The sequence below is a fragment of the Trichechus manatus genome, unplaced genomic scaffold (genome assembly GCF_000243295.1).
Source record: "Trichechus manatus latirostris isolate Lorelei unplaced genomic scaffold, TriManLat1.0 scaffold00003, whole genome shotgun sequence".
NCBI classification, from domain to species: Eukaryota; Metazoa; Chordata; class Mammalia; order Sirenia; family Trichechidae; genus Trichechus; species Trichechus manatus.
The window spans coordinates 1,809,347-1,822,875 of record NW_004443939.1 but is presented as its reverse complement, the minus strand read 5'-3'; the positions used below and the strand labels follow the sequence as shown (position 1 = coordinate 1,822,875).

Below are 13,529 nucleotides of genomic sequence, written 5' to 3'. Positions count from 1 at the left end.
GATCCCTGTCAGAGCAGTTGGTGGTGGTAGCCAGGCACCATCTAGTTGTGCTGGACTCAGTCTGGCGGAGGCTGTAGTACTTGTGGTCCATTAGTCATTTAAACTAATCTTTCCCTTGTGTCTTTGATTTTCTTCATTCTTCTTTCCTCCAGATGGGGTCACACCAGTGGAGTATCTTAGATGGCTGCTCACAAGCTTTTAAGACCCCAGACACTACTCACCAAAGTAGAATGTAGAACATTATCTGTATAAACTATGTTATGCCAATTGAGCTAGATATTCCCTGAGACCCTGGTCCCCATAGCCCTCAGCCCAGTAATTGTATCCCTCAGTGAGTTTGAATGTGTCTATGGAGCTTTCATGACCTTGCCTTGGACAAGTTGTGCTGGCTTCCCCAGTACTGCGTACTGTCTTACCCTTCACCAAAGTTACCACCTATCTATTGTCTATTTAGTGTTTTTCCCTCCCCACTCCTCCCCTCCCTCGTAACCATCAAAGATTGTTTCTTTTTGTGTGTAAACCTTTTCATGAGTTTTTATAGTAGTAGTCTCATACAATATTTATCCTTTAGTGACTGACTTGTTTGACTCAGCATAATGCCCTCCAGATTCATCCATGTTGTGAGATGCTTTGCGGATTCATCATTGTTCTTTATCGTTGTGTAATACTCCGTTGTGTGCATGTACCATAGTTTGTTTATCCATTCATCTGTTGATGGGCACCTAGGTTGTTTCCATCTTTTTTCTATTGTGAACAATGCTGCAGTGAACATGGGTGTGCATGTGTCTATTCGTGTGATGGCTCTTATTTCTCTAGGATATATTCTTAGGAGTGGGATTGCTGGATCATATGGTATTTGTATTTCTAGCTTTTTAAGGAAGTACCATATTGTTTTCCAAAATGGTTGTTCCGTTTTGCATAAACACCAGCAGTGCATAAGAGTTCCTATCTCCCCGCAGCCTCTCCAACATTTGTTATTTTCTGTTTTTTTTTATTCGTGCCAGTAATGTGGGGGTGAGATGGTATCTCATTGTGGTTTTGCTTTGCATTTCTCTAATGGCTAGTGATAGTGAGCATTTCCTCATATGTCTGTTAGCCATGTGAATGTCTTCTTTGGTGAACTGTCTGTTCATATCCTTTGCCCATTTTTTAGTTGGATTATTTGACTTTTTGTTGTAGGGGTGTTGGATTTTCCTGTAGATTTTAGAGAATAAACTTATGTCAGATTTGTCATAACAAAAATTTTTTTTCCTAATCTGTACATTCTCTTTTAACTCTTTTGGTGAAGTCTTTTGATGAGCACAAGTATTTAATTTTTAGAAGATCCTAGTCATGTAGCTTAACTTCTGGAGTTTTTGTTATTATTAGTTATGGTTTGTATCCTGTTAATGCCATGTATTAGGGCCTCTAGCATTGATTCTATTTTTCCGTCTATGATCTTTATAGTTTTTGGTTTTATATTTAGGTACTTTGATCCATTTTGAACTAGTTTTTGTGTATGATGTGAGGTATGGGTCCGGTTTCATTTTTTTGTAGATGGACATTCAGTTTTGCCAGCATCATTTGTTAAAAAGACTGTCTTTTCCCCATTTGGTGGTCTTTGGACCCTTATCAAAGATAAGGTGACTGTAGGTGGATGGATTTATATCTGGGTTCTCAACTCTGTTCCATTGGTTAATGTATCTGTCATTGTACCAGTACCAGGCTGTTTTGACTACTGTAGCTGTATAGTAGGTTCTGAGGTCAGATAGTGCGAGTCCTCCTACTTTAATCTTCTTCTTCAATAGCGCTTTTCTTATCTGGGCCTCTCCCCTTTCCATATAAGGTTAATGATTAGTTTTTCCATCTCTTTAAAGAATGCTGTTGGTATTTGGATTGGGTTTGCATTGTATTTGTAGGTTGCTTTGGGTAGAATTGACATTTTCACAATGTTAAGTCTACCTATCCATAAGCATGGTATGTTTCTCCATTTATGAAGTTCTCTTTTGGTTTCTTGTAGTGGTGTTTTGTAGTATAGGTCTTTTACATCCCTGATTAGATTTATTCCTAAGTATTTTATTTTTTTAGGGGCTATTATAAATGGTCTTGTTTTCCTGATTTCCTTTTCATCGTTTTCTTTATTAGTGTATAGGAATCCAACTGATTTTTGTATGTTTAGCTTGTATCTTGCTACTCTGCTGAATCTTTCTATTACTTCCAGTAGTTTTCTCATGGATTCTTTCGGGTTTTCTATGTATAATATCATATCATCTGCAAATAGGGACAGTTTTACTTCTTCATTACCAATTTGGATACCCTTTATTTCTTTTTTCTTGCCTTATTGCTCTAGCTAGGACTTCCAGCACAAAGTTAAATAGCAGTGGTGATAAAGAGCATCGTTTTTACATTCTTTATTGCATACTAAGTCTCCAAAATTTATATGTATTTTATACTTACAGTACCTCTCGATTTGGACCAGTCACATTTCAAGTGTTCAATAGTCACATGTGGTCAGTGGCCATTGTATTTGACAGCATAGATTTAGACTCTATCATGTAGGTGGGGGGAAGGGGAAACACAAAAGGATTTTAAAGCAGAGACTATCGACCCGTTCTCCCATGGCATTCCTAGAAGTCACTATATTAAATTCAGCAGTTATTTGATCCATAGTAGCTGTGTAGAATCTACTGGACAGGGACTGGGGAATAGGAAGATGGATTACAAAGGACACCTTCATCAACAAGGGAAAGTCAGTGCCTTAGTAAAAATAACAGCAATGTGCTATGGGAACATAAGAATCTGGTAATTCTGATCACTGTGATTCAGTGAAGAAAAGGACACCAACAATTATTGAGGGTCCATCATATGCTATGAACACAACTAGACTTTCAAATTTTTTATCATGTTTCATTCTCATAACAACCATAGAGACTGGCATTTTGACCTTTTATTTAGAGATGAAAAAGCTTGATTTTAGATAAATTTTAGACCTTTAGAAAGAAATAGAGTGGGGATTAGAACTCAGCTTTCACTCCACAGCCCCCGTTCACCACAGAAGAACTAGTATTTAAGTTGGCCTTAATAGTGGACAAGAGTGCCCAGTAATTGGATAAATGAATGAAACCCCTTAAAACTCTTTCCTATTGTTTTTCAGAACAGCACTCCCTTCTGGTGTTTTCCTTCTTTCATGACCACCTCCTCTGATTTTCTTCAAGGGCAGTTCTTCTTCCTTCTATATAAATGTTGTAACAGAAGACTTGTACAACTGTTACCAAAAGCTGGAGTTCCCACATGGATGTTGATGTTGCCCAGCATCCTGTCCTTGGTCCTTCTTGGTGTTTTCATTAAACTCTCCATCCTGACTCTCACATGTAGTCCCCCACTGCAGCCCTTATCTATACATCAGGGCATGCCAGTCATTCATTTCACTGGGGATCCTGGCTGAGTGCTGCTCTGTGCCAGGCACTGTGCTACAGCTACCACAAACTTACACAGCATTTGTGCCGGAGATACACAGACTAATAAGATAGTTCAGCCTTCTTATAGCTCAAGTTTAGGTAGTTGATAGGCAAAGAGGAGGAACTGGAGAAGATCCATAGAGAGATATATTATAGTACAACATAGACAAAGCATTATGGGAGGAGAGATGAAGATATGACTAACTCTGTTAGGAGAACCAGGGAAGGATTCTCAGACATAAGATGATTTAGACATAAGATGATTTAGACAAATCGAGAAGGGTGTTGTGTTTGCAGCAATATAAAGTATGGATGGCATGTCTGACAAAGGAAATAAAAAGAGAGTTGCTCAAAATAGGATGGTAGATTTGGGGAATTATGAGAGTCTAGACACGAGCATTCAATATTGAATATACCATGGACTGCCAAAAGAACAAACAAATCAATCTTAGAAGAAATACTACCAGAATGTTCCTAAGAAGCGAGGATGGTGAGACTTTGGCTCTCTTACTTTGGACATATCATCAGCAAAGACCGATCTCTAGAAAAGGACATCATGTTTAGTAGAGGACCAATGGAAATAAAGGGAAATCCTCAATGAGATGGATTGACACAATAGCCACAACAATGGACTCAAACATACCAATGATCATGAAGATGGTACAGGACCAGGCAAGGTTTCGTTCTGTTACACATAAGGTCACCACGAGTTCGGGTGACTCTATGACAACTAACATAACAACAATAGAAGAGAGCAAAAGTAGGGGAAAGGAGCAGAGGGAGATGGGAATGCAAAGGAAGGTAGGAGCCAGATCATGATGGGACTTATATTTGATCCTACAGGCAATGGAGAGTTATTAGAAGATTTTAAGTAAAAATTTATATTCTGGCATTGATCAGAGCAGGTAGAAGCTCAGGGAAGCTATGTATATGGTTGGTCTGATCCTGTTCCCCTCATCTTAAAACAGACAAACAGGACTGACATCTGCTAAATTCATTTTTTCCGTTCATTTCATTTAGGACTGAGTGATGCACTATCATCTAAACACTCTAAGCTTCACTTTTTCCCTGGTGTCTCTTCACATTTCAGCCCTAAACATGAAGATGAAGATAAAAAAATGAAGGAGAACGACCCATGTAAACTGGAACCTCAGAAAATAGAAAAGCATCCTCATGTAAACCAACTTTTCAAGGTATTTGTGTTCTCAGATTTCTGGCCAAACAGTACAGTTCACCCGTGTAATAGTATCAGTTCATAGGGGGACTTTAAGAGGCTGAGACATGCAGATCTCTAGTGAGATAGTCAGAAGATACAATGGGTGGTGGGAATTTTACGAAGAAAATGAATATGACAGTAACACAACGTTCTAGTCCTAGATTTTCCATGATTAGCCCTCAGGTCTTAGAAGCAGGGCTAGGACTAGGATGAGGTAAGAAAAGTGCCCGGGATGCAAAATTTAAGGAGGCCCTCACTCTCGGGTGCCGACTCTGCCCTTGCACGACTCTGGAATGAGTGCCTCCTTAAATGTTGTGCCCTGGGCCCTGCTTAGCAGAGTGATATAGTCTATGAGTTCAATCATCTCACCTGTCAAATGAGAATAAATAATCCCTACCCAACTACCAGGGAGCCCTGGTGGTGCAGTGGTTAAAAGCACTCAGCAGGCAATTGAAAGATCAGTGGTACAAACCCACTAGCCACTCCCCAGGAGAAAGAAGTGGCAGTCTGCTTCTGTAAAGATTACAGCCTTGGAAACCCTGTGGGACAGTTGTACTCTGTCCTGTAGGTTCACTGTGAGTCAGAATTGACTCAATGGCAACAAGATTTTTTGTTTTGTTTTTTACCTGACTACCATCCCCACTGCCACTCCAATTCTTTCTTGCTTGTGGTGATAAAATGAGTAATGTGCATAAAAGTGCTTTGTAAGCTATAAGCTATCATAGAAATGAAATGTATTGCTCTTGCTTTTATTAATATCAAACTGTGTGTGTGTGTATGTGTGTGTGTGTCCATGTCCAGTTGACATCATCCTCCTCAAACTAGTTAGTGTAGTGGGAGGCTTAAATAATACATACCACCTGGGCTACTACCATTGCTCAAAACTTTCTTGCATGCCTGTTTGAGATTTGCCTACATTATCATCTCTTAATACCAGGTTATCCCAGTGCCATCTACAGGGCTGGGGTGAACCAAACTGTGCTGTGGGTCTGAGCTGGTGCTGTGGGACTAACTTGGTGTGTAGGCCCAGAGGCTAGACTGGACCATGTTGGTATTTACACAGAGTATCAACATACAGCACAATTCCAAGGATGGAGAAGTCATTAATCAAGAAAGACAGGGATGTCCAGCTACCATTATTGAACATTTTGATCAAATATTCTACAGAAGAATCTTGGTCAAAAGGGAGAAATTGCAGACCAGACTTTCAAATTCTCATGGACTCTAGACTTTTTGGAGCCATGGAAGCTGGATAAGCCCCTGAAACTACTGTCCTGAAATAATCTTTAAACCTTAAACCAAATTGTTGAATTGGTGTATGTTCTGCTGTGTATATTCTCAACCATAACAAAAATAAAATAAATTTAACAAAAAAAGAAAAGAGGAATCAGAGCCAGGGAAGTAGCATCACATGTGAAGTCTAGGGATCATGGCAAGGCCATAAATGGGTGATAGGGCAGAGATGAGGAGAAGTTAATTGGGAGCATATGAGCAAGGCAGTAGAAGAGCATGTTGATACTGACTGAGAAAGACAGAGGCCGGGGCTGCTCTTTTTCAGTGCTGGCTGTATGGCACAAGCCAGGTACAGGGCCAGGCCACCACCAAAGGGATATATTCCTACTTGTTTGGGGTGGATTTGAGTTTTGGAAGTTGTCAAGAGTTATTTGAAATATGTTAGGTAAATGAACAGGTGGTCTCGCTGGGCAGAGCTCTTTAGGGTTAAATATATATAAGTCAATAGATACTTCATCCGCTGTGATCCAAATGACTCTAAGGAACATTCCCAAGGACAGTCCCCACTGATTCAGTGCACTATTTCAGTAGGGGACCATACTGAAGGATGATGGTCACTATATTTGTGTAAAACATTCATTTCATTACTTGCGGTCATTTTTCCCCAATTAAAAATTTCATCCCTGGCTATGTGCCTTAAAAGAATGTCCTTCCTCTTGTTCTCACAGTCTGCCCCACATCCCACCAAGAACTCAGAGTAATCTATGCCTCATATCTATTCATTACTTTAGCTTTGTCCAAGCACTTTCAAATGTATTACCGCAGTTAACCCTCACGTCCACCCTGATGTAGTGGGAAGGACGGTAACCCCCCTTCCATTTTCTTTTTAAAATTAGAAAATTTTAAATATTCCTTCCTTCATAGTCCTGCGGCTCAATTTCTCCATTTATAAAGGGGAATGTTTTAATTCTTTTGTCTGTCTCCAATGTCTCTTTTTTTTCAATCTATCCAGATCATTCTGAACCGCAAATCTGTTTGGGTTTCGCCCCCACCTGGCTCTTCATGATTCCGAGATGAAGCCCACACTCTTCACCTTTCATTCAAGACCCTTAGTAACTTAGCTCCATTCTCTCCTATCTTTTCAGCCTCATTTCCGGTCTTCCTTCCCCTGTTCCTTCCGCTCTCCACTCCATGCTATCACGATGAAGACACCAACACTTCTCCAAATATCCTGTGTCTTTGCTTGTGATGTTTTATCTGCCAACTATTCCTTTATCCCCTCTATCAATCTACTTACGTTTTAAAATACAGTTTAATAAAACCTGCTTTTTGAAGTCTTCACCAACCCTCCCAGCCAACAGAACTGACCTCCCATTACTGTTTCCATCTCAGTCAGCAATCCTGCTGTAAATAACACTCACCTTATTGCCTTTGATTAATTGTTTGCTTGTAATGTCCCATGAGCAGTGTGTGAGCCACAGTGGCCGTTGCATCTCTCTATCTCCAGACCTCAGCATGTTGTCTCACCTTTAATAAGTGTTTGGCAAATGCTAGAGGGAGGGATGTGGAAAGAAGCAAGAAGGGACAGAAGAGTGGTGGTTGGAAGATGAAAGGGCAGGCAAAGGGGAGGAAAGGAGGAAGACCATACAGCACCCCTTAGTGGTCAAGAGCCTGGGGCTCTGGGATTGAACCCTACCTCAGTAGATTACTAGCTGTGGGAGCAGGGATAATTATTTAACCTCCCTAAACCCTTTATCAATTAGACTAATGATGTTTTTCTCATGGGGAAGGTTTAGTGGGACAGAACTTGTAAAGAGCCTGCTCTGTAGTCAGTGCTCCACTATGTCCTGACTGCCTCCTGTGGGCCAGCCTCCGTGCCAGGCCCTCATTGGCCATTCAGAGGTGAGTAAGGCTCTTGTGAACTGTAGAGTCTAGTGGGACAAGACAGCATTAAATAAATAATTGATTGCTGTACATGAGGAATGAGTGAATGAAGACCAGCATTAGTAAGCCAAGAACCAAATGGCCAAGTCAGAGCACTGCAGTACCCTCCCTGTTGATGTGTTTAGATGGGTGCCTCTGAAGGGACACCTGGAAAACTCCAGATGACAGAAGTCCACAAAGGGAAGAGGACCATGCTACCTGGGAAGCAGGACTCTGTGATTGACATTATCCAGACAAAGGCCTTCCCTGAGGACCCTAAGCTGGCCAGGCACACCCAAGGCCACTGTAAGTTGCATTTTTTTCCTTGGTATTCTTCACTATTACCTAATTGTTTTAAAGTTGAACATGACCAGATTTCATTTATTTTACAAATATTTCTTGAATATCATTATGTACCAAGTAATGTACCTTATTGAGGCAGCTGTATAGTAATGGAAAGAGCACTAGATTTAGAGAAGAAGACCTGAGTTCAAATCCAGGCTCTAATACTTACTAGCTATGCAGTAAGTAACTTCATATTCCTGCAGCTCAATTTCTCCATTTATAAGGGGGAAGAATCATCATACGGACCCCACAGGGGTTTTATGAGGACCAAATCTAACAGTATGTCACATAGTTAGTACTCAGCAAATGTTTATTTCTTTTTATATCTACCAGCTCCTGTTGTCTTTTGTAGGCTCACGTAATTGACACACTGATGATATAGTATGTCTTATGGATTGAATAAGGAGCCTTGGGGGCACAGAGGCTAAAGCACTCAGCTGCTAACCAAAAGGTCGGCGGTTCAAACCCACCAGCCGCTCTGTGTGAGAAAGATGTGGCAGTCTGTTTCTGTAAAGATTTACAGCCTTGGAAACCCTAGGGCAGTTCTATTCTGTCCTATAGGGTCGCTATGAGGCAGAATCAATTCAACAGCAATGGGTTATAGGTTGAATGTGTCCCCAAAAAATGTATGTTGTAAGTTCTAACCCCTATACTTTTGGATGTAATCCCATTTGGGGATAGGGGTTTATTATGTTAATGAGGCCGTATCAGTGTAGGGTGTGTCTTAAGCCAATCATCTCTGAGATATAAACCAAGCTGATTAGGCACAGAGAAGGAAGCAGAGATGTGGGAAGACAGATGCCAGGCCACATGAAGATCACCAAGGAACAGAAGCTGAAAAGAAATAAAGACTTTCTTCCAGAGCCAACAGAGAGAGAAAGCTGGTGCCCTGAATCCAGATTTCTTGAGCCCTGGTAGCATAGTGGTTAAGAGCTCGACTGCTAACTAAGAGATCAGCAGTTCAAATCCACCAGCTGCTCTTTGGAAACCCTATGGGGCAGTTCTACTCTGTCTTGTAGGGTCACTCTGAGTTGGAATCGACTTGATGGCAATGGGTTTGGTTGACAGTGGGAAACTGAGAAAATAAATTTCTGTTTGTTAAAGCCATCCACTTGTGGTATTTCTGTTATGGCAGCAGTAAGAAACTAAGACAATAGGGTATTATTTGTTGACTTTACTCAGGTTGCATTTTACTTTCATGTTAGTCAAGGCTCTTAATTGCAAGTGATAGTAAACAAATCTTACTGTGTTAAGCAAAAAAAAAAAGGAAGGGGGACTCACCTAGCAGAAAGGAACCATGGCTGGATCCAGGGACACAAACAATAACAGAAGGACTCAGTCTCACTTTTTCTACTCCTGGCTGTGTCTGGCGCACTGTAGCTACCCAATAAAAATTTACTGAGTGAAGGAATGAAAGAATACCATAATCAGACTTTGGTTTCTGAAATAACTGAATCTGAATGATTCTCCTGACTGAAACAAAATAAAATTTTTTACGTTTATCAGTGTATCAAGAACTGATACGAAAAGAAAGAATCCACATTTAATCTGCCTTTTCCCACCCATTCTTGCTTTTATTGCCAGTGATGTGTATGCATACGTTTATGATAGCAGCTGATGAAAGTTCTTCAGGAAGGTTCTCTGTTTTCCTCACAGGTGGGTATGTGGAGGCCTTGGAGGTGACTAAAGAAACCCCTGATCAAGGGGCGTGTATGCCAAGTTCCACCACAGAGGAGATGTATGATGATGTCGACTACCCCGAGAGAGAGAGGTAAGTACATCCCAGCCCTTTGGCAAACTGACTGTGATGAGACTTTAAAGTACAACACAACAGGTTGATGGTCTTTGTGTCTTTTCTCCTCACAGAACAAAGTCACTCTCTTCTAACTCATTTGCTTCAGATAGTGGTAAGTATAGAAGGACATCCCCCCTTTCCAATTCCAGTAGAACTTGCCTAGTGCCTCTGTGGCTGATTAGTGATCTGCTGTCTTTTGTTTATACATATTTTTTTCAATTTTTTTAAATTATACTTTAGATGAAGGTTTACAGAACAAATAGTTTCTCATTAAACAGTCACTACACATATTGTTTTATGACGTTGGTAAACAACCCCACGACACGTCAACACTGTCGCTTCTCAATCTTGGGTTCCCTATCACCAGCTTTCCTGTCCCCTCCTGCCTTCTAGTCCTTGTCCCTGGACTGCTGTGCCTCATTAGTCCCATTTTGTTTGATGGGGCTGTCTAGTCCCCAGCCTAACGGTGAACCTTGGGAGTGACTTCACCACTGAGCTAAAAGGATGTCCGGGGGCCATACTCTCGGGGTCTCTCTAGTCTCTGTCAGGCCAGTAAATCTGGTCTTTTTTTGTGAGTTAGAATTTTTTTCTACCTTCTTCTTCAGCTCTGTCCAGGACCCTCTGTTGTGATCCTGGTTAGAGCAGTCAGTGACGGTAGCCGGGCACCATCTAGCTGTACTGGACTCAGTCTGGTGGAGGCCATGGTAGCTGTGGTCCATTAGTCCTTTGGACTAATCTTTTCCTTGTATCCTGTTCTCTTCATTCTCCCTTGCTCCTGAAGGGGTGAGACCAGTGGAGTATCTTAGATGGCCGCTCACAGGCTTTTAAGACCCCAGACACTACTCACCAAGGTAGAATGTAGAACATTGTCTTTATAAACTGTGTTATGCCAATTGAGCTAGGTGTTCCCCAAGACCATGGTCCCCACAGCCCTCTGCCCAGCAATTCAGTCCCTCAGGGAGTTTGGATGTATCTATGGAGCTTCCATGACCTTTCCTTGTACAAGCTGTGCTGGCTTCCCCAGTATTGTGTACTGTCTTACCCTTCACCAAAGTTACCACTTATCTATTGTCTATTTATTTCTGCCCCCCCACCCCTCCCATCCCTTGTAACCAACAAAGATTGTTTTTTGTGTGTGTGTAAACTTTCTCGTGAGTTTTTACAATAGAGGTCTCGTACAATATATGTGCTTTTGTGATTGACTTATTTCACTCAGCATAATATCCTCCAGTTTGATCCATGTTATGAGATGCTTCACAGATTCATCACTGTTCTTTATCATTGCATAATACTGCATTGTGTGTGTGTGCCATAGATTGTTTATCCATTCATCTGTTGATGGGCATCTAGGTTGTTTCCATCTTTTTCTATTGTGAACAATGCTGCAGTGAACAAGGATGTGCATATGTCTGTTCGTGTGACAGCTCTTAATTCTCTAGGATACATTCCTAGGAGTGGGATTGCTGGATTGTATGGTATATCTATTTCTAGCTTTCTAAGAAAGCGCCATATCATTTTCCAAAATGGTTGTAGCATTTTGCATTCCTACCAGAAGTGCATAAGAGTTCCGATCTCCCCACAGCCTCTCCAACATTTGTTATTTCCAGTGTTTTTGATTCATGCAGTAACGCCGGGGAGAGATGGTATCTCATCATGGTTTTAATTTGCATTTCTCTACTGACTAGTGATCATGAGCATTTTCCTTATGTGTCTGTTGGCTGCTTGAATGTCTTCTTAGGTGAAGTGTCTGTTCATTTCCTTTGCCCATTTTTTAATAGGATTATTTGTCTTTTTGTTGTAGAGGTGTTGGATTTTGTTGTAGATTTTAGAGATTAGACATTTGTCTGACTTGTAATGTCCAAAGATTTTTTCCCGGGCTGTATGTTCTCTTTTTACTCTTTTGGTTAAGTCTTTTGATGAACGTAAGTGTTTAATTTTTAGAAGATCCCAGTTATCTAGCTTATCTTCTGGAGTTTGTGTGTTGTTGGTTATGGTTTGTATCCTGTTAATGCCATGTATTAGGACCTCTAGCATTGATTCTATTTTTTCTTCTATGAACTTTAAAATTTTTGGCTTTATATTTAGGTCTTTGATCCATTTTGAATTAGTTTTTGTGTATGGTGTGAGGTATGGGTCCTGTTTCATTTTTTCGCAGATGGACATTCAGTTTTGCCAGCACCATTTGTTAAAAAGACTGTCTTTTCCCCATTTGATGGTCTTTGGGCCCTTGTCGAAGATCTGGTGACCGTAGGTGGATGGATTTACACCTGCGTTCTCAATTCTGTTCCATTGGTCAATGTATCTGTCGTTGTACCAGTACCAGGTTGTTTTGACTACTGTAGCTGTATAGTAGGTTCTAAGGTCAGGTAGTACCAGTCCTCCTACTTTATTCTTCTTCTTCAATAGAGCTTTACTTATCTAGGGCTTCTTCCCTTTCCCTATAAAGTTAATGATTAGTTTTTCCATCTCTTTGAAGAATGTTGTTGGTATTTGGATCGGGATTGCATTGTATTTGTAAATTGCTTTGGGTAGAATTTTCATTTCCACAATATTGAGCATGGTATGTTTTTCTATTTATGTAGATCCCTTTGGGTTTCTTGTAGTAGTGTTTTATAGTTTTCTTTGTATAGGTCTTTTACATCCCTGGTTAGATTTATTCCTAAGTATTTTATTTTTTTAGGGGATATTATAAATAGTATTGTTTTCCTGATTTCCTTTTCATCATTCTGTTTATTGGTGTATAGGAATCCAACCAATTTTTGTATGTTTATCTTGTATCATGTTACTCTGCTGAATCTTTCTATCAGTTCCAGTAGTTTTCTCATGGAGTCTTTAGGATTTTCTCTGCATAGTATCATATCATCCGCAAACAGGGACAGTGTAACTTCTTCATTACCAATTTGGATGCCCTTTATTTCTTTTTCCTGTCTTATTGTTCTAGCTAGGATTTCTGGCACAATGTTAAGTAGGGGTGGAGATAAAGGGCATCCTTGTCTTGTTCCTGTTCTCAGGGGGAATGTTTTCAGCCTCTCTCCATTGAGAATGATGTTGGCTGTTGGTTTTGCATAGATTCCCTTTATTATATTGAGAAATTTCCCTTCTATACCTATTTTATTGAGAGTTTTTATCAGGAATGGGTGTTGGATTTTTGTTGGATGCCTTTTCTGCATCAACTGAGATGACCATGTGATTCTTTTCTTTCCTTTTATTTATGTGGTGGATTATGTTGATTGATTTTCTAATGTTGAACCATCCCGGCATACCTGGTATGAATCCTACTTGGTCATGGTGTATTATTTTTTGATATGATGTTGAACTCTATTGGCTAGAATTTTGTTGAGAATTTTTGCTTGTATATTCATGAGAAATATTGGTCTGTAATTTTCTTTTTTGTGGTGTCTTTACCTGCTTTTGGTATCAAGGATATGCTGGCTTCATACAATGAATTCAGAAGTATCCCTTCCTTTTCTATGTTCTGAAATAGTTTGAGTAGTACTGGTATAAACTCTTCTCTGAATGTTTGGTAAAATTCTCCAGTGAAGCCATCTGGGCCAGGGCTTTATTTGTTGGGAGTTTTTTT

At 40.3% G+C, this 13,529-nt stretch overlaps 1 protein-coding gene across 1 annotated transcript in view; it reads left to right on the top strand.

Moving 5' to 3' along the window:
* Window positions 1-13,529, top strand: part of FYB2 (FYN binding protein 2) — a 115,388-nt gene that overhangs the window by 60,753 nt on the left and 41,106 nt on the right. Inside the window, 4 exon segments of the mRNA XM_004369123.2 lie at window positions 2,439-2,534; window positions 4,528-4,630; window positions 7,956-8,115; window positions 9,811-9,925. Of these exon segments, the coding sequence (XP_004369180.1) occupies window positions 2,439-2,534; window positions 4,528-4,630; window positions 7,956-8,115; window positions 9,811-9,925 (474 nt within the window).